Here is a 21,249-nt window from a genome sequence, read left to right as displayed (position 1 = left end):
AATAACACATAGGTCAAACAAGAAATCTCAAAAAAAAGTTAAAGATATTTTGAACCAAATGAAAATGAAAATAGAACTTATCAAAATTTGGGGGATGCAGTGAAAGCAGTGCTTAGAGGGAAATTTGTAGCATTGAAAGTATATGTTAGAAAAGAAGAAAGATCTAAAATCAATAATCTAACCTTCCACCTTAGGAAACTAGAAAAGCAAGAGTATGTTAAATCCAAAGTAAGCAAAAGAAAGAAATAAAAATTAGAGGAAAAATCAATGGAATTCAAAACAGGAAATCAAAAGAGAACAACAAAACCAAAAGTTGTTCTTTTAAAAAGATCAATAAAATCAATAAGCCATTAGCCAGGCTAACTAAGAAAAACAGAGAAGACACAAATTAATAATATCATAAAGAGAGGACATCACTGCAGGTATTGTGGACATTAAACAGATAATAAAAGAATATTATAAACAATTCCATGCCCACAAATATGATAACCTAGATGGAACAGAACAATTCCTTAAAACACCAAATCTGCAAAAACTCAGGCAAGAAGAAATAGACAATCTCACTAGGCCTATATCTATTAAATAAATCGAGTCAATAATTAATAACCCTCCAAAACAGAAAGTGCCATGCACAGATGGGTTCACTGGTGAATTTTACCAAACATTTAAGGAAGAAATTATACCAATTCTGTACAATCTCTTCTAGAAAATAGAAGAGGGAATTCTTCCTAACTTATTCTATGAGGCCAACGTTACCATAATACCAAAATAAGACAAAGACATTACAAGAAAACTATAGACCAATATCTATCATCAACATAGATGTAAAAATCTTCAACAAGATATTAGCAAATTGAATTCAACAATTTATAATATGAAAAGAATTATATACCATGACCATCTGGGATTTATCCTAGGCATGCAAAGCTGGTTTGATATTCAAAAATCAATTAATGTAATCTATCACATCAACGAGCTAAAGAAGAAAAATCACATGATCATATCAATAGATGCAGAAAAGGCATTTGACAAAATCCAACACCCATTCGTGTATAAACTCTCAGCAAACTAAGAATAGAGGAGAACTTTCTCAACTTGATAAAGAACATCTACCAAAATCCTACAGCTACTGTCATACTTAATGGTGAGAAGCTCAAAGCTTTCCCACTAAGTCCAGGAACAAAGCAAAGATGTCCCCTCTCACCACCACGTTTCAACATCATTCTGGAAGTCCTAGATAATGCAATAAGACAAGAAAAGGAAATAAAAGTTATACAGATTGGGAAGGAAGAAATAAAACTCTCTTTGTGGGGGCCTGCCATGTGGCCAAGTGGTTAGGTTCCTGTGCTCTGCTTTGGCTGTCCAGGGTTTCAGCGGTTTGGATCTTGGGCATGGACCTAGCATTGCTCATCAAGCCATATTGAGGTGGCGTCCCACATAGCTCAACTGGAAGGACCTACAACTAGAATATACAACTATGTACTGGGGGACTTTGGGGAGAAGAAGAAAAAAAAAGAAGATTGGCAATAGATGTTAGCTCAGGGCCAATCTTTAAAAAAAAAAAAACTACTCACTTTGTTCACTGGTGGCATAATTGTCTATGTAGAAAATCCAAAACTGGCACACACACACACAAAACTCCTGGAACTAACAAGCAATTGTAACAAAGGTGCAGGATACAAAGTTAATGTACAAAAGTCAATCACTTTCCTATATACCAGCAATGAACAAGTGGAATTTGAAATTAAAACACATTACTATTTATATAGCACCCCCAAAAATGAAATATTTAGTTATAAATCTAACAAAATATGTACAACATCTATATAAGGAAATCTACAAGACTCTGATGAAAGCAATCAAAGAACTAAATAAATGGAGAGAGACTCCCTATTCATGAATAGGGAAACTCAATATTGTCAAGATGGCAGTCCTTCCCAACTTGATCTACAGATTAAATGCAATCCCAGTCAAAATCCCAGCAAATTATTTTGTGGATGTTGACAAACTGATTCTACAGTTTATGTGACGAGGAAGAAGACCTAGAATACCAATTCAGTGTTGAAGGAGAACAACGTTGCAGGACTGCCACTACCCTACTTCAAGACTTACTATAAAGCTACAGTAGTCGAGACAGTGTGGTGTTAGTGAATGAAGAGACAAATAGATCAATAGAACAAAATAGAGAGCCCAGAAATAGACCTGCATGAATACAGTGAACTGATCTTTGACAAAAGAGCAAAGGCAACACGATGGAGCAAAAATAATCTTTTCAACAAATGGTTCTGGAACAACTGGACATCTACAAACAAAAAAATGAATCTAGACGCAGACTTTACACCCTTCACAAAAATTAACTCAAAATGGATCACAGACCTAAGTCTAAAATGCAAAACTATAAAACTCCTAGAAGATAACGTAGGAGAAAATTTAGATGACCTTGGGTATGGCGATGATTTTTTAGATAAAACACTAAAGGCACAATCCATGAAAGAAATAATTGGTAAATTGGACTTCATTAAAATTTAAAACTATTGCTCTGTAAAAAACAATGTTAAGAAAATGAGAAGACAAGCCACAGACTGGAAGGAAATATTTGCAAAAGACACATCTGATAAAAACTCTTAAAATTCAACCACAAGAAAATGAACATCCAATTTAAAAACAGGCAAAAGACCTGAACAGACACCTCACCAAAGAAGATATAAAGATGGCGAGTAAGCATATGAAAAGATGTTCAACATCATATGTCGTAGGGAATTGCAAATTAAGATAAGATACCACTACACATCTATTAGAATGGCCAAAATCCAAAACACTGGCAGCAAAATGCTGGCAAGAATGTGGAACAACAGGAATTCACATTCATTGCTAGTGGGAATGCAAAATGGTGCAGTCACTTTGGAAGATAGTTTGACAGTTTGTTACAAAACTAAAGATACTCTTACCATACAATCCAGGAGTCGTGCTCTTTGGTATTTACCCAAAGGAGCTGAAAACTTACGTCCATGCAAATAGCTGCACACGGATGTTTACAGCAGCTTTATTTATAATTGCCAAAACTTGGAAGCAACAAAGATGTCCTTCAGTAGGTGAATAGATAAACTGTGGTATATCCAGATAATGGAATATTATTCAATCCCTAAAAGAAAAGAATTATCAAGTCATGAAAAGACATAAAGGAAACTTAAACTCATAATACTAAGTGAAAGAAGCCAATCTGAAAAAGGCTCCATGCTGTGTGATTCCAACTATATGAAATTCTGGAAAAGGCAAAACTAGAGAGAGAGTGAAAAAATTAGTGGTTAAAGGGGCTAATGGGGGAAGCAGGGAGGAGAAGGCAGAGCATAAAAGATTTTTAGGGCAGTGAAAACTCTGGACTATACTACAATGGTGGATACATGTCATTATACATTTGTCAAAATCCATAGAATGTACAACACCAATAGTGAACCCTAATATAAACTAGAGACCTTGAGTGATAATGATGTGTCAGTGTAGGTTCATTGAATCTAACAAATGTGCTCCTCTGATGCAGGATGTTGATAGTGAGGGAGATTGTAAGTGCGTGAGGACGGTGAGTATATGGGGACTCTCTGTACTTTCTGCTCAGTTTTGCTGTGAACCTAAAACTGCTCTAGAAAATAAAGTTTATTAATTAAAAAAATTAAAAAGCAACATACCACTTGCCTTAAATTTCACCATAAATTTTTAACATATATAAGAAATCAAAAATTAATATGCACAATATGGAAAGAGTTTATACAAATCAATAAAAAACAACAAGCAAATAAAAATGGGAGATACAAACTGCAGCAATGCATATTAATATATGAATATCAAAATTTTTAATATTGAGTGAGAAAACATGTTACAAAAGAATATATACAGTATACTTCTATTTGTATAAAACTTTTTTTAAAAGGCAAAACCAAATAATATATGTTTGAGGATTCATACACTTGTGGGAATACTATAAAAAACAGCAAGGGACTGATCGCACAGAAAATGTAGTTAAGTGGGTACCTCTGAAGCGTGGGGGGAGGAGGCAGGTGCATCTGAAGAGAGGCACACAGGAACTCCAGAGGAACAAGTCATTTCTGTTGCTTATGCTTGCTGGTGGGTTCACAGTTGTTCACTTTAGTAGTATGCTTTAAACTCTGCACAGACATTATATACTCTTCTATGTGCATGCTCTGTTTTACACTAAAGAAAAAATTATGTGTAATGAGTATGAATAGACGATTCTCAGAAGAAGAGCTAGAAATACCACTTAATGTATAAAAAGATAATCTACATCATTAATGGTGGAAATTCAAATTGAAAACCATTATCTTTCCTAAGATTTTAGATTGGCAAAGATTTTAAAAATCCATAAAGTCCAGTATTGTTAAGAATGGGGAGAAATGAGCACTCAAATACGACTGTGGGTGATAGAGTAAGTTGTCACAGTCGTTCTGGAAGACAGTATATTATGTTGCTCTGCACTAGGGTGACATTGGGTGAGGGGACCTGTGTTCTACCTTGCTTGCTTATGTTTTGTTTAAATATTATGAGCATGTATTATATTTATAATAAAAAACTGATAAAGATATTTTTAAAGGGTTAATTAGAAAATACAAATATATCTACATTTTTATAAGAAATCAAGCTATTCGATTAATGTTCATCATAAATGTTCAATTTCATAAATTTTTATTTTTATAATGATGTTATTTAATAAGGTAAAAGATATAATTTATGGGGTCTCAAAAGTTGGAAATAAAAATCTTTATCATTAAACAGAATTCTGTCAGTCTTGCCATGAGTGAAACAACTTTATTTCTATTAAAACAGAGCTACCAAAGAAAATGAGGAGGATGCATCAGTTGACACCTCTCAGGTAATCTAGATTGAGCAGTTTATCTTTTTTTATCTTCTTCACTGTCATCATCATTATGTGGAATATAATTGGGCTGTTCTTCCCTTCCTCTACAGAGGGGTACTTGATCAATACTATACTGCACGTCAATGGGACCAACTGTCCTTTTTGCTCACCTTATCATCTCATTGTTTCTTTCATGCATTTGTTCATTCATGTATTCATTCATTCATATAGCAGATAAATCCTGAGACCTGCTTTGTGCCAGGCACAAAAAATTATGCTAGGCAAGGTGAATCAGCAGTGAATAAAACAAAGCGCAGCCTGTCCTCATAAAACAGTATCTATTGAGAAAGACAAACACTAAGTAATTATGAGCATGAGGAGTGTTACAAAAGGGTGCTATAGGAGAATACAAGGAACTTGACCAAGATGAGGGTCAGGAAAGACCTTCTGAAGGAAATAATGTTAAAAATGTATGAGGATACATTAACTAGTCAACAAGTTGGGAAAAAAATATTCCAGATAAAGGGAATTGCATATTCGAAGATCTTGAGGTAAGAAGGAGCACGTTTGAAGAAATAAAGAATATATATATATCATCATGGAGCTTACGTTCTTCTAAGTCATGTTAACTCTTTTGGACTTTATTCTAAAAGCAAAGGAAAACTGTGGAAAGGTTTTAAGTAGCAGAGATACATGGTCAGATTTCTGTTTTTAAAAGATTATTTGGCTGAATTATAGAGAATGGACATTCCAGAAATCTTCTCTTCATCCACAGCCACGTGAATCTTCAAAGGAGCCCTGACAGTAGCTATGACCACCAGGAATGGTGAAAAATATTTTCAGTGCTATAAGGACAAATGTTTCTTCCTCTTAAGAACTGACCCATGTTGATGAGTATGAAAGAGAATAATTTTTCCATTTTCGGACAAGTAAGACATAGCCTTATCCAGTTTTGTGACAATATGTCAAATCAGCTTTTAGAAGACCTCTGTTAGATAACTCAGTGGTTTTGAGTCACAGACCCCCTTGCAAGAATCTGATGAAAGCTGTGAACCATCTCCGTAGAAAAAGAATTTTTTTCATACTGTTTGAGGGAGTTCCCAAACTCTAACGCCCATCCATGGACCTCAGGAAAATAATCCCTACCTTAAGAATTCAGGAGTGATTGAATAAAAAACACAGACTCACTTTACGGAAGCTTTAATTGTGAAGAAACAACCTAGAAATGGGCAAAGGGCTCATTTTTGAAAGGAAATATATATTTTACACACATATACAATTTTTTTTAAAACTTTTTCATTCTACCAGAGAAAAGGAGACTTTTGTAAAGCTGAGAAAGTTTATAGCTCTAAATCAAAACATTATGAACCTGGGCAGTCGCCATCCCAGTTGACTTGCCTTTTCAAGCCAGCACAGGAACGGAGCCAGTAGTCTGGCTGATTGCAGCAAGGGAAAAAGTGCCCATCTCGGTCAAAATCTGTGCTTAGGGTCTCAAAACAGACCTAAGTTATTTGATTTTAAATGTTTTGCCTCATGTGTTTACAAGGAAAAAAGAATTAAAAAAATCTTATGTACGTAAAGACTGCATTTTTCGAAGTGCTGTTACATCATTTTGGCTCGTGTAAAGATACTCATGTTAAACAGTGTGCCAGTTCCTCAAAAAATCAGTCATAGAATTACAGTATGATCCAGCACTTCCACTCGTGGGTCTATATCCTAAAGTGAAAGCAGGGGCTCAAACAGGTATTTGTGTGCCTATGTGCATAGCAGCAGCATTAGTCACAGTAGCCAAAATGTAGACGCGGTCCGCAATCCAAGTGTCATTGACAGATTAATGCACACACAAAATGTGGTACATACATACAATGGAATATTATTCAACCTTAAAAAGGAAGAAAATTCTGACACAAGCTACAAAATGAATGAATCTGGAAGAGATTATACTAAGTGGAATAAGCCAGTCACAAAAGGACAAATACTGTATGGTTCTACTTAGGTGAGATATCTAGAGTGCTCAGATTCCTAGAGACATGGAGTAGAATGGTGGCTGTCAGGAGCTGGGGGGAGGGAGGAATGGGGAATTATTATTTAATGGGTAAGGAGGTTCAGTTTGGGAAGATGTAAAAGTTCTGGAGATGGATGGTGATAATGGTTGCACAACAATGTGAATGCACTTAATGCCACTTAAAAATAGTTAAAATGGTAAATTTTATGTTATGTATATTTTACCACAATAAAAAATATATTCATGTAAGCTCTAGTTCGTAAGGGTAATTATTGGCATTTATGTATAACACAGATCTAATGTGATAAATATACTGACATCACAAACTGTTCTTTTAAAAGATGAGCTCATTTTCTTGGTCTAATTTTTTAATAATCCAAATAAAATGTGCAGTGTGGTAACCACATTTGTTGCAATGTATAAACTCAATTTGCTCCTTGTTTTTGTACCAACAGGAAAATCAAGAGGATCTGGGCCTGTGGGAGGAGAAATTCGGAAAATTTGTGGATGTCAAAGTTAATGGTAAAATTGAAACTGATGTAGTGTTAAAACAAATCTTTCCAAAATGGCTAAATGTCTCTATCTAAAAGTCCCTTGAGTGGAGCGCCTAAACAAGTGATTTCTGTAAGGTAAACAGAAATCTCAGATTCAGGGCCCCTATTCTTCAATAATGCATCCCAAAGAAAAATAGTGAGTATATGCTTTCTGTGGGGAGTATAAGAGAAGGATAGGACTCATGGAGCTTATGGTCTCATGGAGGGGTTTGGATGAGCACACTGCTTGCGTTATATAGTATATCAGACAGCTGCAAATTCCACATTCTATTTTTATGAGTATCAAGTGATAAGAAACCAACTTCTAGAGCTCGTTAGCTCCAACATTCCAAAGCGGTGGTTCTCAACCTTTTCCAGGCCTCCCCATCATTCACACAAGCATCACATGTCCATCTGTAGCATTTCTCACTAGGCTTAGTGGTACAGGGCGTGGGGGGTGGAGGTGGGGCAGAGTTTGTCTCTTTAGGAAATACCTTTCAGACACTTGGGGCTTATGTAATTGGAAAAAATATTCACTTTTCTTCCTCCTCCCTATCCTGTAGGATAACAGACCCTCCCTAACTCCTTGAGAATCCCTTTTCTAGCATCTGTTTCTATAGCCTGGTATAATGATCAGGACCCAACAATGTGCTCAAAATTTATAAGTAGGAGGGCCCTCTGGCTCTCCTTTCTTTAACATCATAATCTTCTTTTACCTTCTCTGTAGCACCTCTTTCCATAAACTCCTCCAAATAAGGACCATTTGATGTCAAATACTTTTAACCTGAGAGTGAATTTAAGTCAATGTTCTCTCTCCTAGTTACTTGCATTTTCCCCATATCTCTAAAATAATTGTTAAATACAGGACTTTGTTTTGGTTAAAGGAAATTTATATGTCCACAATCACAGGAAAGGGGCATTTTGAGGAGCCAGGAAAGGTCCTCCTGGTGCCCTTGACATTATAGTCCCTGTACACAGTAAGAATAAATGATCAGGCAGAAGATACCCAGTCTTTCATCTAGCAAAGATTAAAATTGCTCAATATCCTTTGTTTCCTAAAGCAACTAAGTGTGCAGTATATTTTAGAAAAATTTAGATTAGAAAAAATATCTAAAACTTTGTAGCCATGTTTTACAGATAGAAAAGAGATTTACTGTAAATGAGGACACACCTTCAGCACACAGCTAAGGAAATAGAATTAATAAGTCACAAGAGCTTTGCCTTGTGCATTTTTGTATCCCCACAATAGCTGAATATAATATCCTACAGGGAGTCAGCACCCATGATTACTGACTGATCAGAGCAAGCTCAGGTCTCTCGATCCCTAGTCATCTTGCTATACTCGTAGTTAACTCAGTCTCTTTAATTAATTGTCCCACTGAGAAGCAAAACTCAGTCAGTATCCTGGTTCCTACAGGTCCTGCCTCCATTGGTTTGGATTTCTCCTTGCATGGATTTGAGCATCTCTATGGGATCCCGCAACATGCAGAATCACACCAACTTAAAAATACCGGGTAAAGTGACAACAAGAATTCTTACAGGAGGCTCTGGTTTCTGGGCTGGAAATTTCAAAAGGGAAATATGTGAGATATCTGAGCCAGAGCTAATATGTTCCTGGCCTTTTCCCCCTTGTTATTGCTTCCTCCTTGTTAAAGATCTTTAAGAATCTTCCTTGAATGATTGTGCAAAACAGTTCAATTTTTTTTTATTTTTTGGCAAAAATTAAACAATTATAAAAACTGTAATGCTGAACCTAAAAATACAGAGGAAGTAAAAATGTAGAGCTGCTGTGGTTGAAGTGGTGGGGAGATCTTTATCACATTTCCTCCCTGGGTTTTGCTTTCACCTCTCAAGGCCTTTCTGTGGAACCCTGGGAGAATACACTGTGAAAATCACTGACCTAGAAAAAGGCTTTTACCAAAAAACAAGAGTGAGCCAGAAAATGGAAAAGTGCAGCATCTCATATTGTTAGTGCCTACAAACATAGGTTCCTTACCGGCCGCACAAGACGGGCCAAATAGGGCCAGCCCGGTGGTGCAGTGGTTAAGTGTGCACATTCTGCTTCGGGGTTCACCAGTTCAGATCCCAGGTGCGGACATGGCACCGCTTGGCAAGCCAAGCTGTGGTAGGCGTCCCACGTATAAAGTAGAGGAAGGTGGGCACAGATGTTAGTTCAGGGCTAATCTTCCTCAAAAAATTAATTAATTAATTAATTATTTTTAAAAAGAGGGGCCAAATAAAAACTGGAATGCCAGGCTTATGGCAAGGAAAGGGTTTTCATTTCAGATGATATCAGCTGGGATATGAGAGTGAGCCCTCAAATTTGTCTCAGTTTGTCTTGTCTTCCTGAAAGATGGGAGGCCAGGGGTTTTAAAGATTTGTGAAGAATGTGGCCACTTGTAGATGGTGGGGGAGTCAGTGGCCTTGCTGGTCGGAGCTTTCCCACCAGCCTGCCTTCAGCCCTGGGACACTGTTTACAGGCAGGAGGAGGAGACAATATGGAATCCAGGTGGCTGTCCTTGGCTGTTTGTCTCCATGGCAGATAGTGGATTCTGGAGCCAGGAAGGCAGGGAGTAAGCAGGGAAAGACTGCTTTGGTTTTAACCCCACATATGCTGGGTTTAATGTAGGGGAACTGATATCAGGGCCAGAATCAATATCACCTTTGATTCCTTCAGGAAGTTCATTTCAAACTAACACTATTGAAAAATAAATGCCAGAGGAAGCAAAACCGAAGAGAAACAGAGTCTGATCGTGTTTGCCAGGTTCAGATGCTTTTTACGTGACCAGCAGACATAATGACAGGTGAATCAGGAAGCATGATGGCCATGATGCTCTCACACCAACTTGAGCTCTATGCCCCCTCCCCACCCCAGTTCAGTTCCCAATCTTTCCCTACTCAGCCCTGTGAAAGCATTGTTAGCGTGCTATCTATGATTTTGTTTTAGCAGCAGAGAAATACTCACAAAATTTGTCAGTCATACCTATTGTGTGCTTGCTATTGTGGAGGATTCACAGGAAACAGTCTTCACCTCACAAGAGATATTCAGAAAAGATATCTAAGATATGAGATCATGCATGCCAATTGTCGCATGAGGGGATGCCAAAGGAATTAAATCCTTTAATTCTAAAGGAATTATGCTAAAGGAATTAAAGGCCAAAGGAATTAATTAGGATCATATTCACCCAGGTTGGGTCAGGAAACTTTTAGGCAAGTGGTAAGAGTTGAACCTTGCAAGATACGTAGGACCCAAGTGTTTGCAGGGGTGAGTGGAGCTATACTATTCATTAATAGTATATTTCTGATGGTAATTGATGATAATCCTTTGTGTGTTTCAGTGATGGGGATGCTTACCGTCTTTATAACCTGGATGTTTATGGATATAAAATACATGACAAAATGGGCATTTATGGTTCAGTGCCTTATCTCCTGGCCCACAAACTGGGCAGGACTCTAGGCATTTTTTGGCTGAATGCCTCAGAAACACTAGTGGAGATCAATACAGAGCCTGAAGTAAAGGTGAGCTATGGATCATGGTTGCGTGTCATGCTTATAGAAGAAACAAAACCAGTGAAGTATAGTCTTGGCTCTGGGCTTTGTAGTGGCAGTTCTCTGCCGCCAGTCTAGTCAGTGAAATTTAGTATGTACTAAAGCAACAGACTATTACATATGGATGGGTGTTATAGGTTAGAGGGGAATTTTTCAGACCTGTGTTCCATTCCTTTTCCAGTACACACTGACCCAGACGGGCCCAGCTGCTGCCAAACAAAAGGTCACATCTCGGACCGATGTGCACTGGATGTCAGAGAGTGGAATCATTGATGTTTTTCTGCTGACAGGACCTACACCATCTGACGTCTTCAAGCAGTACTCGCACCTTACAGGTACTTGCATGTGGAAGTGCGAGTTTCTTGTTCCATTATATTTCCTCTATCCCATGTATTATCACTGTAAGTTAATATTTATTGTAAATTATATAGCATTTATAAACAACTTACCTAAGCTTTTTAAGAAGCAAGCATTTCTCCTCTCATCTTCATCCCATTCAACTTGGCTAAACGTTGCACTGAGGCTAGAATTCTCCATTCTCCAATCCCTAATGCTCACTGTCTGCCTTTCTTGGAGTCTTTAACACCTGGACTTTCTCTCCCTTTATCTCAGATGACCAGTATCCCAACCTGAACTTTTCTCTGTTCTCTTCTCCATTTTAAAATATACCTTGGGGGCCAGCCTGGTGGCGCAGTGGTTAAGTTCACACATTCTGCTTCGGCAGCCCGGGGGTTCGCCAGTTTGGATCCCAGGTGCAGACCTACACACTGCTTGGCAAGCCATACAGTGGCAGGTGTCCCACATATAAAGTAGAGGAAGATAGGCATGGATGTTAGCTTAGGGCCAATCTTCCTCAGCAAAAAAAAGAGGAGGATTGGCAGCAGATGTTAGCTCAGGGCTAACCTTCCTCAAAAAAAAAAAAAAAATATATATATATATATATACACCACTGGCTTTAGCACTAAAGCATTTTTATCTTTAAAAGATATAAAAGGTCATATAAACTGATGCAGAAAAAGCATTTGACAAAATCTAACACTATTTCATGATAAAAACACTCAGAAGACTAGGAATAGAAGGAAACTTCCTCAAAATGATAAAAGGCATTTAAGAAAAATCCACAGCTAACATCATACTCAATGGTGAAGGACTGCAAGCTTTCCCCTGTGATTAGAAACAAAACAAGGCTGCCTGCTTTCACCACTGCTATTGAACATTGTACTAGAAGTTCTAGCCAGAGCAGTTAGGCAAGAAAAAGAAATAAAAGGCATCCAAATTGGAAAGGAAGAAGTAAAATTATCTCTATTTGCGGATGATGTCATGTTAGAAAATCCCAAAGAAAGCACAAAAAACTGCTAGAGCTAATAAATAAATTCACCAAAGCTGCAGGGTACATGACCAACACAAAATTAGTTGTGTTTCTATACATGGGCAATGAACAATCTGAAAAAGAAATCATGAAAACATTCCACTTACAATAACATCTAAAGAAATTAAATACCTAGGAATAAATTTAACCAAGGAGGTGAAAGAGTTGTACACTGAAAACTATACAACATTCCTGAAAGAAATTAAAGACGGCCAAAATAAATGGAAAGACATCCTATGTTCATGGATTGGAAGATTTAATATTAGAAGATAGCAATACTACCAAAAGCAATCTACAGATTCACTGCAATTCCTACCAAAATTCCAATGGCTGTTGTTAAAGAAATGGAAAAGCTGATCTTCTAATTCATATGGAATTGCAAGGGCCCTGAATAGCCAAACAGTCTTGAAAAAGAAACAAAAAACAAAGTTGCAGGAGGCATACTTTCCAAATTAAAAACTTACTTCAAAGTTAAAGTAACCCAAACAGTGTGGTACTGGCATAAGGACAAACATATAGACCAGTGGAACAGAATTGAGAGTCTAGAAATAAACCCATATATCTCCAGCCAATTGATTTTCAACAGAAGTCCAGGCCCATTGAATGGGGAAAGGATAGTCTCTTAAACACATGGTACTGGGACAATTGGATATCCACATGCAAAAGAATGAAGTTGGAACCCTGCCTTACACCATATACAAAAATTTAACTCAAAACAGATCAATGACTTAAATATAAGAGCTAAAGCCATAAAACTCTTAGAAGAAAAAACAGGGGTAAATATTCATGACCTTGGGTTTGGCAACAGATTCTCAGATATGACACCAAAATCATGAGCAACAAAAGAAAAAAATGGATAAGTTGGACTTCATTAAAATTAAAAACTTTTGTGCATCAAAGGACATTATTAAGAAAGTGAAAAGGCAGCCTACAGAATGGGAGGAAATATTTGCAAATCATATGTTTGATTAGGATCTGGTGTCCAGAATATGTAAAGAATTCTTGCAACTCAACAACAAAAAGACAACCCAATTCCAAAATGGGCGAAGGACTTGAATAGACGTTTCTCCAAAAAAGATATACAAATGGATGAACAGCCACATGAAAAACATGCTCAACATTCTTAGTCATTAGAAAATGAAAATTAGGGGCTGGCCCCATGGTCGAGTGGTTAAGTTCACGCGCTCCACTGCAGGCGGCCCAGTGTTTCATTGGTTCGAATCCTGGGCATGGACATGGCACTGCTCATCAAACCACGCTGAGGCAGCGTCCCACATGCCACAACTAGAAGGACCCACAACGAAGAATATACAACTATGTACCAGGGGGCATTGGGGAGAAAAAAAAAGGAAAAAAATAAAATCTTTAAAAAAAAAAAAAGAACATGAAAATTAAAACCACAAGGAGATATTACTTCATACCCACTAGAATGGCTAATTCAAAAAAATGGCAAATAATAAGTGTTGATGATGATGTGGAGAAGTTGGAACCTCATACATTGCTGGTGGGAACGTAAAATGGTTCAGGTGCTATGGAAAGAGTTTGGCAGTTCCTCAAAAAGCTAAACATAGAATTATCATATGACCCAATGTGATGGTTAATTTTATGTGTCTACTTGACTAGGTCATGTTACGCAGATATCTGGTTAAACACCAGTCTATGTGTCACTGTGAAGGTATTTGTTAGATGAGATTAACAGTTAAATCAGTAGACTTTAGGTAAAGCTGACTATTCTCCATGATGTGAGTGGGCCTCGTCTAATCATTTGAAAGCCTTAAGAGAAAAAGACTGATTCCCTAAAGAAAAAGGAATCTGTCTCCAGACTGCCTTCCTACTCAATTTCAACTCTTCCCTGGGTCTCCAGCCTGCCAACCTGCCCTGCAGAATTCAGAATTGCCAGCCCCCACAGTCAGATGAACCAGTTCCTTAAAATCAGTCAATCACTCTCTCTCTGTATATGTATTAATATATTCACATATACGCACATCCTGTCCGTTCTCTCTGCAGAACCCTGACTAATAAAGTCAGCACTCCCACTCCTAGATATAAACTCAAAGGAATTGAAAGCAAGGACTCGAACAGATAGTTGTGTGCCGATGATTATTGCAGCGTTATTCGCAATAGCCAAAAGATGGAAACGACCCAAGTGCCCATCAAAGATGAATAGATCAACAAAATGTGGTATATACATAAAATGGACTATTATTCAGCCATCCAAGGAATAAAGTTCTGAGACATGCTGCAACATGGATGAACCTTAAAAACATTATGCAAAATGAAATAAGCCAGACACCAAAGAACAAATATTGTATGATTCCACTTATATGAAGTGCCTGCTATAGGCAAATTCATACAGACAAAAAATAGACTAGCAGTTACCAGGGGCTTGAGGGTGGGATGGATAATGGAAAGCTATCGCTTAATGGCTACAGAGTTTCTGTTTGGGATGATATAAAAGTTTTGGAAATAGCTAGTGGTGATACTTGTACTACATTGCAAATGTAATTAATGCCACTGAATTGTACACTTAAAAATGGTTAAAATGGCAAGTTTTATGTAGTATATATTTTACCACAATTTTTAAAAATTGGTAATGTAATATGCCAAAAACATTGAATTGTATGCTTTAAGTGGGAGAATTGTATGGTCTGTGAATTACATCTCAATAAATGTGTTAAAAGTAAAAGTAATGCAGCATCACCTCTCCTGCGTTCTTTTTTTTTTCTTTTTTTGAGGAAGATTAGCCCTGAGCTAACATCTGCTGCCAATCCTCCTCTTTTTTTGCTGAGGAAGGCTGGCCCTGAGCTAACACCGGTGCCCATCTGCCTCCACTTTACATGTGGGAAGCCTACCACAGCATGGCATGCCAAGCGGTGCCATGTCCGCACCCGGGATCCGAACTGGAGAACCCCGGGCCGCTGAAGCAGAACGTGGCACTTAACCGCTGTGCCACCAGCCGGCCCCTGCATTCCATTATTAAAAGTCCCTGAGTCCAGCCCATGTTCGAGGGAAGAGGAATTTTATTCCACTTTTGATGGGAGGAGCAACAAAGAATTTGTGCATAAGGGAAGACACCTGTATAGGAATAAGTACTGTCTAGGCCCACCTGCAGGCCCTTTCAGCATTGTTATTAGGGAGAATAAGCCTGGTGTATAGGAAAGTGCTTCAGAAACGCTGGATCTGCCGCCACGTTCAAAGAAATCCCATTTATGAGTTTATGGATTGTTGACTCCTGATGAAGATTTAGCTCAATAATATCCCTCCGTCTTTTCCCTCCACATATTGTTATACAATAATTTTTGGTTCAGTCAAGATTTAGTGTTTACATTTTTCAAATGCTCAAGGGTGTCAGATGCTTTATCCATTCCATGTTTTTCCCTGGAGACTTCTCTCCCAAGTTTCTCCGCCCTGCTCCCATGTGGACCACAGCTTTCGAGGCTGCCTGCACAGCTGTCATCCTAGGACTAAAGTTTGCTGTTTCCTGGTGTTAGATCCCTCCTTTCTTAGGTCCCATATTTTTCTTTTTGGTGGTTTATTATCTTGTTTTTGTTTGTTGTTCGTTTGAAGCATCTTCTGGCAGTTTCCTACGAAACTGTGCATTAGAAGTACACTTTCGGTGTCTTTGCAGGTATGAAAACATCCTTTTTTCTGCCTTCATCCTTGACTGCTAATTTGGTTAGCTACATTGAGAATTATTTCTCTCAGGGGCCATCCCGGTGGCGCAGCAGTTAAGTGTGCATGTTCCGCTTCGGCAGCCCGGGCAGGGTTCACTGATTCAGATCCCGGGTGCGGACATGGCACCGCTTGGCGAGCGATGCTGTGGCAGGCGTCCCACATATAAAGTGGAGGAAGATGGGCACAGATGTTAGCTCAGAGCCAGTCTTCCTCAGCAAAAAAAGGAGGATTGGCAGCAGAAGTTAGCTCAGGGCTAATCTTCCTAAAAAAAAAAAGAAAAGAAAAAACAGAAAATTATTTCTCTTAGAATTTGAAGGCATTTCTCTATTATCTTCTATATTCTTGCTCCAAAATCACTCTGAATTCTGTTCCTTTGTATATGATCTATCTTTTCTCTCTTAAGTATCTTCTCTTTGTCTTTAATATTCTGGAATTTCTGAAATTCTCAGATTTTACAATAAAATGCCTTGATATAAACCTTTTTAAAAAAATAATCCTTGTGCTGCGTATTAGATGTGGACTCTTTCAGTCTTGAGAATTGTGGCCCTCAGTTCTGGAAAACAGTCTTTTGTTATTCCTTTGATAATTTCTTCCCCTCCTTTTTCTCTTTCTACTCTACAGATTTTATAATCTCCCTCCCTTTTTTGTCTATTTTCTGAGCAATTTTCTCAATTTTAAGTTCCAGGTCTTCCATTTATGCTGTCATAGTTCCAATTTCTACCAACTCTTTCTTATCCTCTGATTGCTCCTTGTTTCTAGTATCTTTATTCTTGTCTTAGGCTATCCCAGTCTTTTTTTATGAGTGCAATATCTTTTTTTGTCTACCTGGAGATGCTGATGATAATGTTTTGATGTTTACTTTGGTTCCTTGTATTGTCCCTGTTTTCTCAGAGATCCTTTTGTTCCATTCCTTTATGTGGGTCTCTCTCTCATTTTGGAGGCTTTCCTCAAATGTTGGGTGGTCCTCGGCTATTCCTGCATGCTTAAGAATAAGGTTTGGCCTGAAAGCCCTGGGTGCCTGGATGTGTCTTACACTCTAGTATTGGGAGTGGAAGCGGGGAATTCTCCTGCCTGCTAGTGTTCTGGGAGCAGGGATGAGCTCTTCTCATCACCATCCCTGTCCCAGGCACTCCGGTGAGAGCTTCCCTGGCTTTGCTCGAGAGTTACCATCCCTCCCCTGCCTGCCACCTTCCCAAATGTCATTGAAATTACTCCTGTCATTCTCTTTGTTTTTGTGGTTTTATTCTTTTTTCTTTACTCTGACATTAGTGGAACTTTAGGAGGGGAAGAGATAAATGCCAATGGTTGACCGGAAGTCTTCCATGTTATCAGTAAATATTTTTACAATAATGTCTTGACACTTCTTCCTGCCTTCAGTCTCTTTCCCTTCAAGTCAGTCTCAACACTGCTCCCTAACTAATTTTTCTAAAACATAGATCTGCTAAGGTTACATCTTGCCAAACATTTGATGATTTCCTATAACAGAAAGTTTAGAATTTCTAGCCTGAACTACAGGGCTCTTCACAAACTGAGCCTCTCTAGTTTCATCTTTTACTGGTCTCTTTCACAAGGTAACTCCCCGGGAATATTTATTTTTCCCTAAGCTTATCATGTACTTCTGTGCCTCTGTGTCTTTTCTGTTCCCTCTGCCTGAATGCTCTATCCAATCTCCCTGCCTAGTATACGCCTACTTATTCTTCAAGGTCCAGACCAAAGTGTTGCTACCAAGTGAAGCCTTTCAAAACTCCACACTTCTCTACAGGCAGAATTTCTTAACCCCTCTGTATTCCCAGAGCACTAGGCTGATACCTTTGCCAGAGAAGTTATACGTCAAAGCAGAGCAATTTATTTGTATGCTGGCCTCATCAGCCAAATTGCCACTTTCTTGAGGGTATGGTCTATGCTTTCTTCTCCTATATTCTAATCACCAAGCTCGGTGCTTAGACCCTGCAGATATTCAAGAAATGTTTATCAAATGTGTAATTATCACTGTGGTGGTAGTTGGCTCAGTTGTCATCTTCCTCTTTTAGGCACACAAGCCTTGCCCCCTCTCTTCTCCTTGGGGTACCATCAGTGCCGCTGGAACTATGAAGATGAGCAAGATGTAAAAGCAGTTGATGCAGGATTTGATGAACATGACATTCCTTATGACGTCATGTGGCTGGACATAGAGCACACTGAGGGCAAAAGGTACTTCACTTGGGACAAGAAAAGATTCCCAAACCCCAAAAGGATGCAAGAGCTGCTCAGGAGCAAAAAACGTAAGGTAAAATAAGCCAGTACCTCTGAACCTTTTAATTACAAACATTTTTTCATTTTTAAAACTTGGCTTGGCACGTTAATGGGAGAGAACTATCTGATAAAAAATGGCCATAGACATAGTACTTTCAAATGTAATTGTAACTGTGATACCAGAAAAGCAATGGTGAAAAGGTGGTCATGCCATCCGTCCCTGCCTTAGTTGTCTAGGTCCTCAGAAGGGTGAAGGGCCTGGCATTCAGTCCCATTTGTTGTGACCATCCTGTAGTAATGTGATAGAGCCCCCTATGCAAAATGTGGGTCTGATGTCAAAGTTGATGATGTCACACTGGCAGCAAGAGGGCATGAAAAGGCCACATAGTGAGGCATTCTGGGGAGAGCAGGGCTGCCTCCCAAGCTGGTTTGAAAATGGCTTGAGAGAACTGGGAAGGGAGACTGGCTCAGTTTTGATGGTAGTTAGAGGGTGGGAGTGGGGTGAAGATTCCTGTGCAAGCACCAGGGTTTGTGTGGTTTGAACTTCCTGCTGGCACCAGAGGAGGGAGCATCAGGGCTTTCTTTGTCGGCACGCACAGATGTGGGCAGAAGGGGAAGGGGAAGTGGTGGGGCTTGTGCTCTGAAGAGTCCGTCAAAAATGGAGTCAGATTCTTTACTACACTATTTTTCCTGCATGCTTCCCTGATGGACTCCACTTGTCAGTCTGGCCAAGAAAAGAACTAAAATAGAAAATGGGGAGGAGCAGAAGACACTGGAAAGTGTGTACTGCAGGCATGGTGGTGGTGGCAGCAGCAATAATGAGAAGACGGAGGGAGAGAAGAAAATGGAGAGAGGAAAATGGAGGAAACCCCATATGTATCATGTAAACAGACCCTGCAGTCCCTCCCCATGAGACCAAAGTTGCCTTTTCAACCCATTCCTTTGATCCCCAGGCCTTTCACAGGTGGCCAGAGCCAATCTCATTAACTCCTAATTTCCCAATTAATAAATAGCTACTATTCATCAAGCACTTACTATGGGCCAGGGAGTATGATAAAACACATTATTGCATCCAGTCATCGCAAAATTATGAGGTAGATCTTGTTGTTCCATTTTTTAGATAAAGAAACTGAGGCTTAGAGTGCTTTTGTATTTTGCTCAAGGGCACACAAGTGTGAGTAAGTAGCAAGGCAAGAATCTGAACCCTGATCTGCCTGATTCAAGAACCTATGTCTATATAAGCAGTTATTTATGGAGGCCTTCGAATGTTCCAGATGCTGTGCTAAAGATGAAACAAATATGCGGATGAGCCCCCTAGGGTCTTACAGTGAGTGGGGGAAAGGCAAGTAGACAGCAACCACAATACAGGACAGTAACATAACAGCCAAGAAAGGTCAGGGTGGGGAGCGGACCAAGCAAAAGAAGATTGCCTCCTGCTGGACTCAAGCAGGGCTTGTGTGTTTTAGATGAGCCCTGAAGGGTGAGTCTCTAACCAGTGGAGAAGAGGGGAGGAGGGAGAAGGCAGTGCAGCCAGAGGCGGGCGCACCCAGTGGTGTTTGGAAGGCAGTGCACAGGCTGGTTTGACAGGCAGACAAGGCATGTGCAAGGTTTGAGTAGTGGGGAATCTGACCTTACTTAGGCTGCTTTGTATGCATTTGGAGACATTAAACGTTTTTGAATAAGGAGTTACTGCACAGTAACTTTACATATAAAGAACTACAACTCAACAACCAAAAAACAAACAACCTGGTTAAAAATTGGGAAAAGGACTTGATAGACATTTCTTCAAAGAGGATATACAAATAGCCAACAAGCACATGAAAAGATGCTTAGCATCCCTAATCATTAGGGAAATGCAAATCAAAACCACAATGACATACCACTTCATACCACTAAGATGGATACTATCAAAAAACAAAAAATAGGGGCCAGCCCTGTGGCTTAGTGGGTAAGTTTGGCATGTTCCACTTTGGCGGCCTGAGTTTGCAGGTTCAGATCCCAGGTGTGGACCTACACTGCTTGGGCAGTGACCCACATACAAAATAGAGGAGGTTTGGCACAGATGTTAGCTCAAGGCAATCTTCCTGAGCAAAAAAAATCAAAATAACAAGTGTTGGTGAGGATGTGGAGAAATTGGAACCCTGGTACACTGTTAGTGGGAATGTAAAATGGTGCAGCCACTATGGAAAACAGTATGGTGGTCCCTCGAAAAATTGAAAATAAATTTACCATGTAATCCAGCAATCCCACTTATGGGTATATACCCAAAGGAACTGAAAGCAGGGACTTGAGCAGAAATTTGTACATCCACGTTCATATCAGCATTATTCACAACAGCCAAAAGGTGGAAGCAACCCAAGTGTCCATCAACAGATGAATAGATAAACAAAACATGTTATATACATACAATGGAATATTATTCAGCCTTCAAAAGTAAGGAAATTCTGATACATGCTGATATACATGGCTGAACCTTGAGGACATTATGCTAAGTGAAACAAGCCAGTCATAAAAAGACAAATGCTATATGATTTCACTAATCTGTAATACCTAAAATAGTCAAAATCATAGACAGAAAGAAGGATGGTGGTTGCTGGGGAGTATGGGGAGGAGGGAATGGAGAATTGTTGTTTAATGAATATAGAGTTTCAGTTTTGCAAGATGAAAAGAGTTCTGGACATTGTACGACAATGTGAATGTACTTAACACTACTGAAGTGTACACTTAGAATTGGTTAAGATGGTAAATTTTATGTTATGTATAGTTTACCACAATTAAAACATTTTTTAAAGTTTTTGAGCAATGGAGAATTAAACCCTAGCATGTAGAATAGATTTGAATAGATATGAGGAAGGGTGATTACAAGGTTGTTCTAGACAAATGAAGTGGTTTCGAGGCGCTAGACTAGGTGGAAGTGATGGTATTAGAAAGCAGGGAGAGATACTAGAGACATGGAGCTGTGATCACAGCTTTTCTCAAACCTCCTTCCTAAATATGTCTGTACTGTTGGGTTTTGGAG

At 38.9% G+C, this 21,249-nt stretch overlaps 1 protein-coding gene across 4 annotated transcripts in view; it reads left to right on the top strand.

Moving 5' to 3' along the window:
- GANC (glucosidase alpha, neutral C) overlaps positions 1 to 21,249 on the top strand; it is a 74,663-nt gene that overhangs the window by 23,240 nt on the left and 30,174 nt on the right. For 3 of the 4 annotated variants that reach the window (XM_044765081.2, XM_014857307.3, XM_070503043.1), the window contains 6 exons: positions 4,837 to 4,882; positions 7,328 to 7,394; positions 8,823 to 8,919; positions 10,744 to 10,924; positions 11,136 to 11,289; positions 18,029 to 18,264. In XM_044765081.2, the coding sequence (XP_044621016.2) occupies positions 4,837 to 4,882; positions 7,328 to 7,394; positions 8,823 to 8,919; positions 10,744 to 10,924; positions 11,136 to 11,289; positions 18,029 to 18,264 (781 nt within the window). Of the gene's footprint in view, positions 1 to 4,836; positions 4,883 to 5,642; positions 5,797 to 7,327; positions 7,395 to 8,822; positions 8,920 to 10,743; positions 10,925 to 11,135; positions 11,290 to 18,028; positions 18,265 to 21,249 lie in introns of those variants that run through there. The other variant, XM_044765082.2, reaches the window with a different exon arrangement.

This window comes from Equus asinus, chromosome 2 (genome assembly GCF_041296235.1).
Source record: "Equus asinus isolate D_3611 breed Donkey chromosome 2, EquAss-T2T_v2, whole genome shotgun sequence".
NCBI lineage: Eukaryota > Metazoa > Chordata > Mammalia > Perissodactyla > Equidae > Equus > Equus asinus.
The sequence above is the reverse complement of the archived record's forward strand: the minus strand, read 5'-3'. Positions and strand labels throughout refer to the sequence as shown.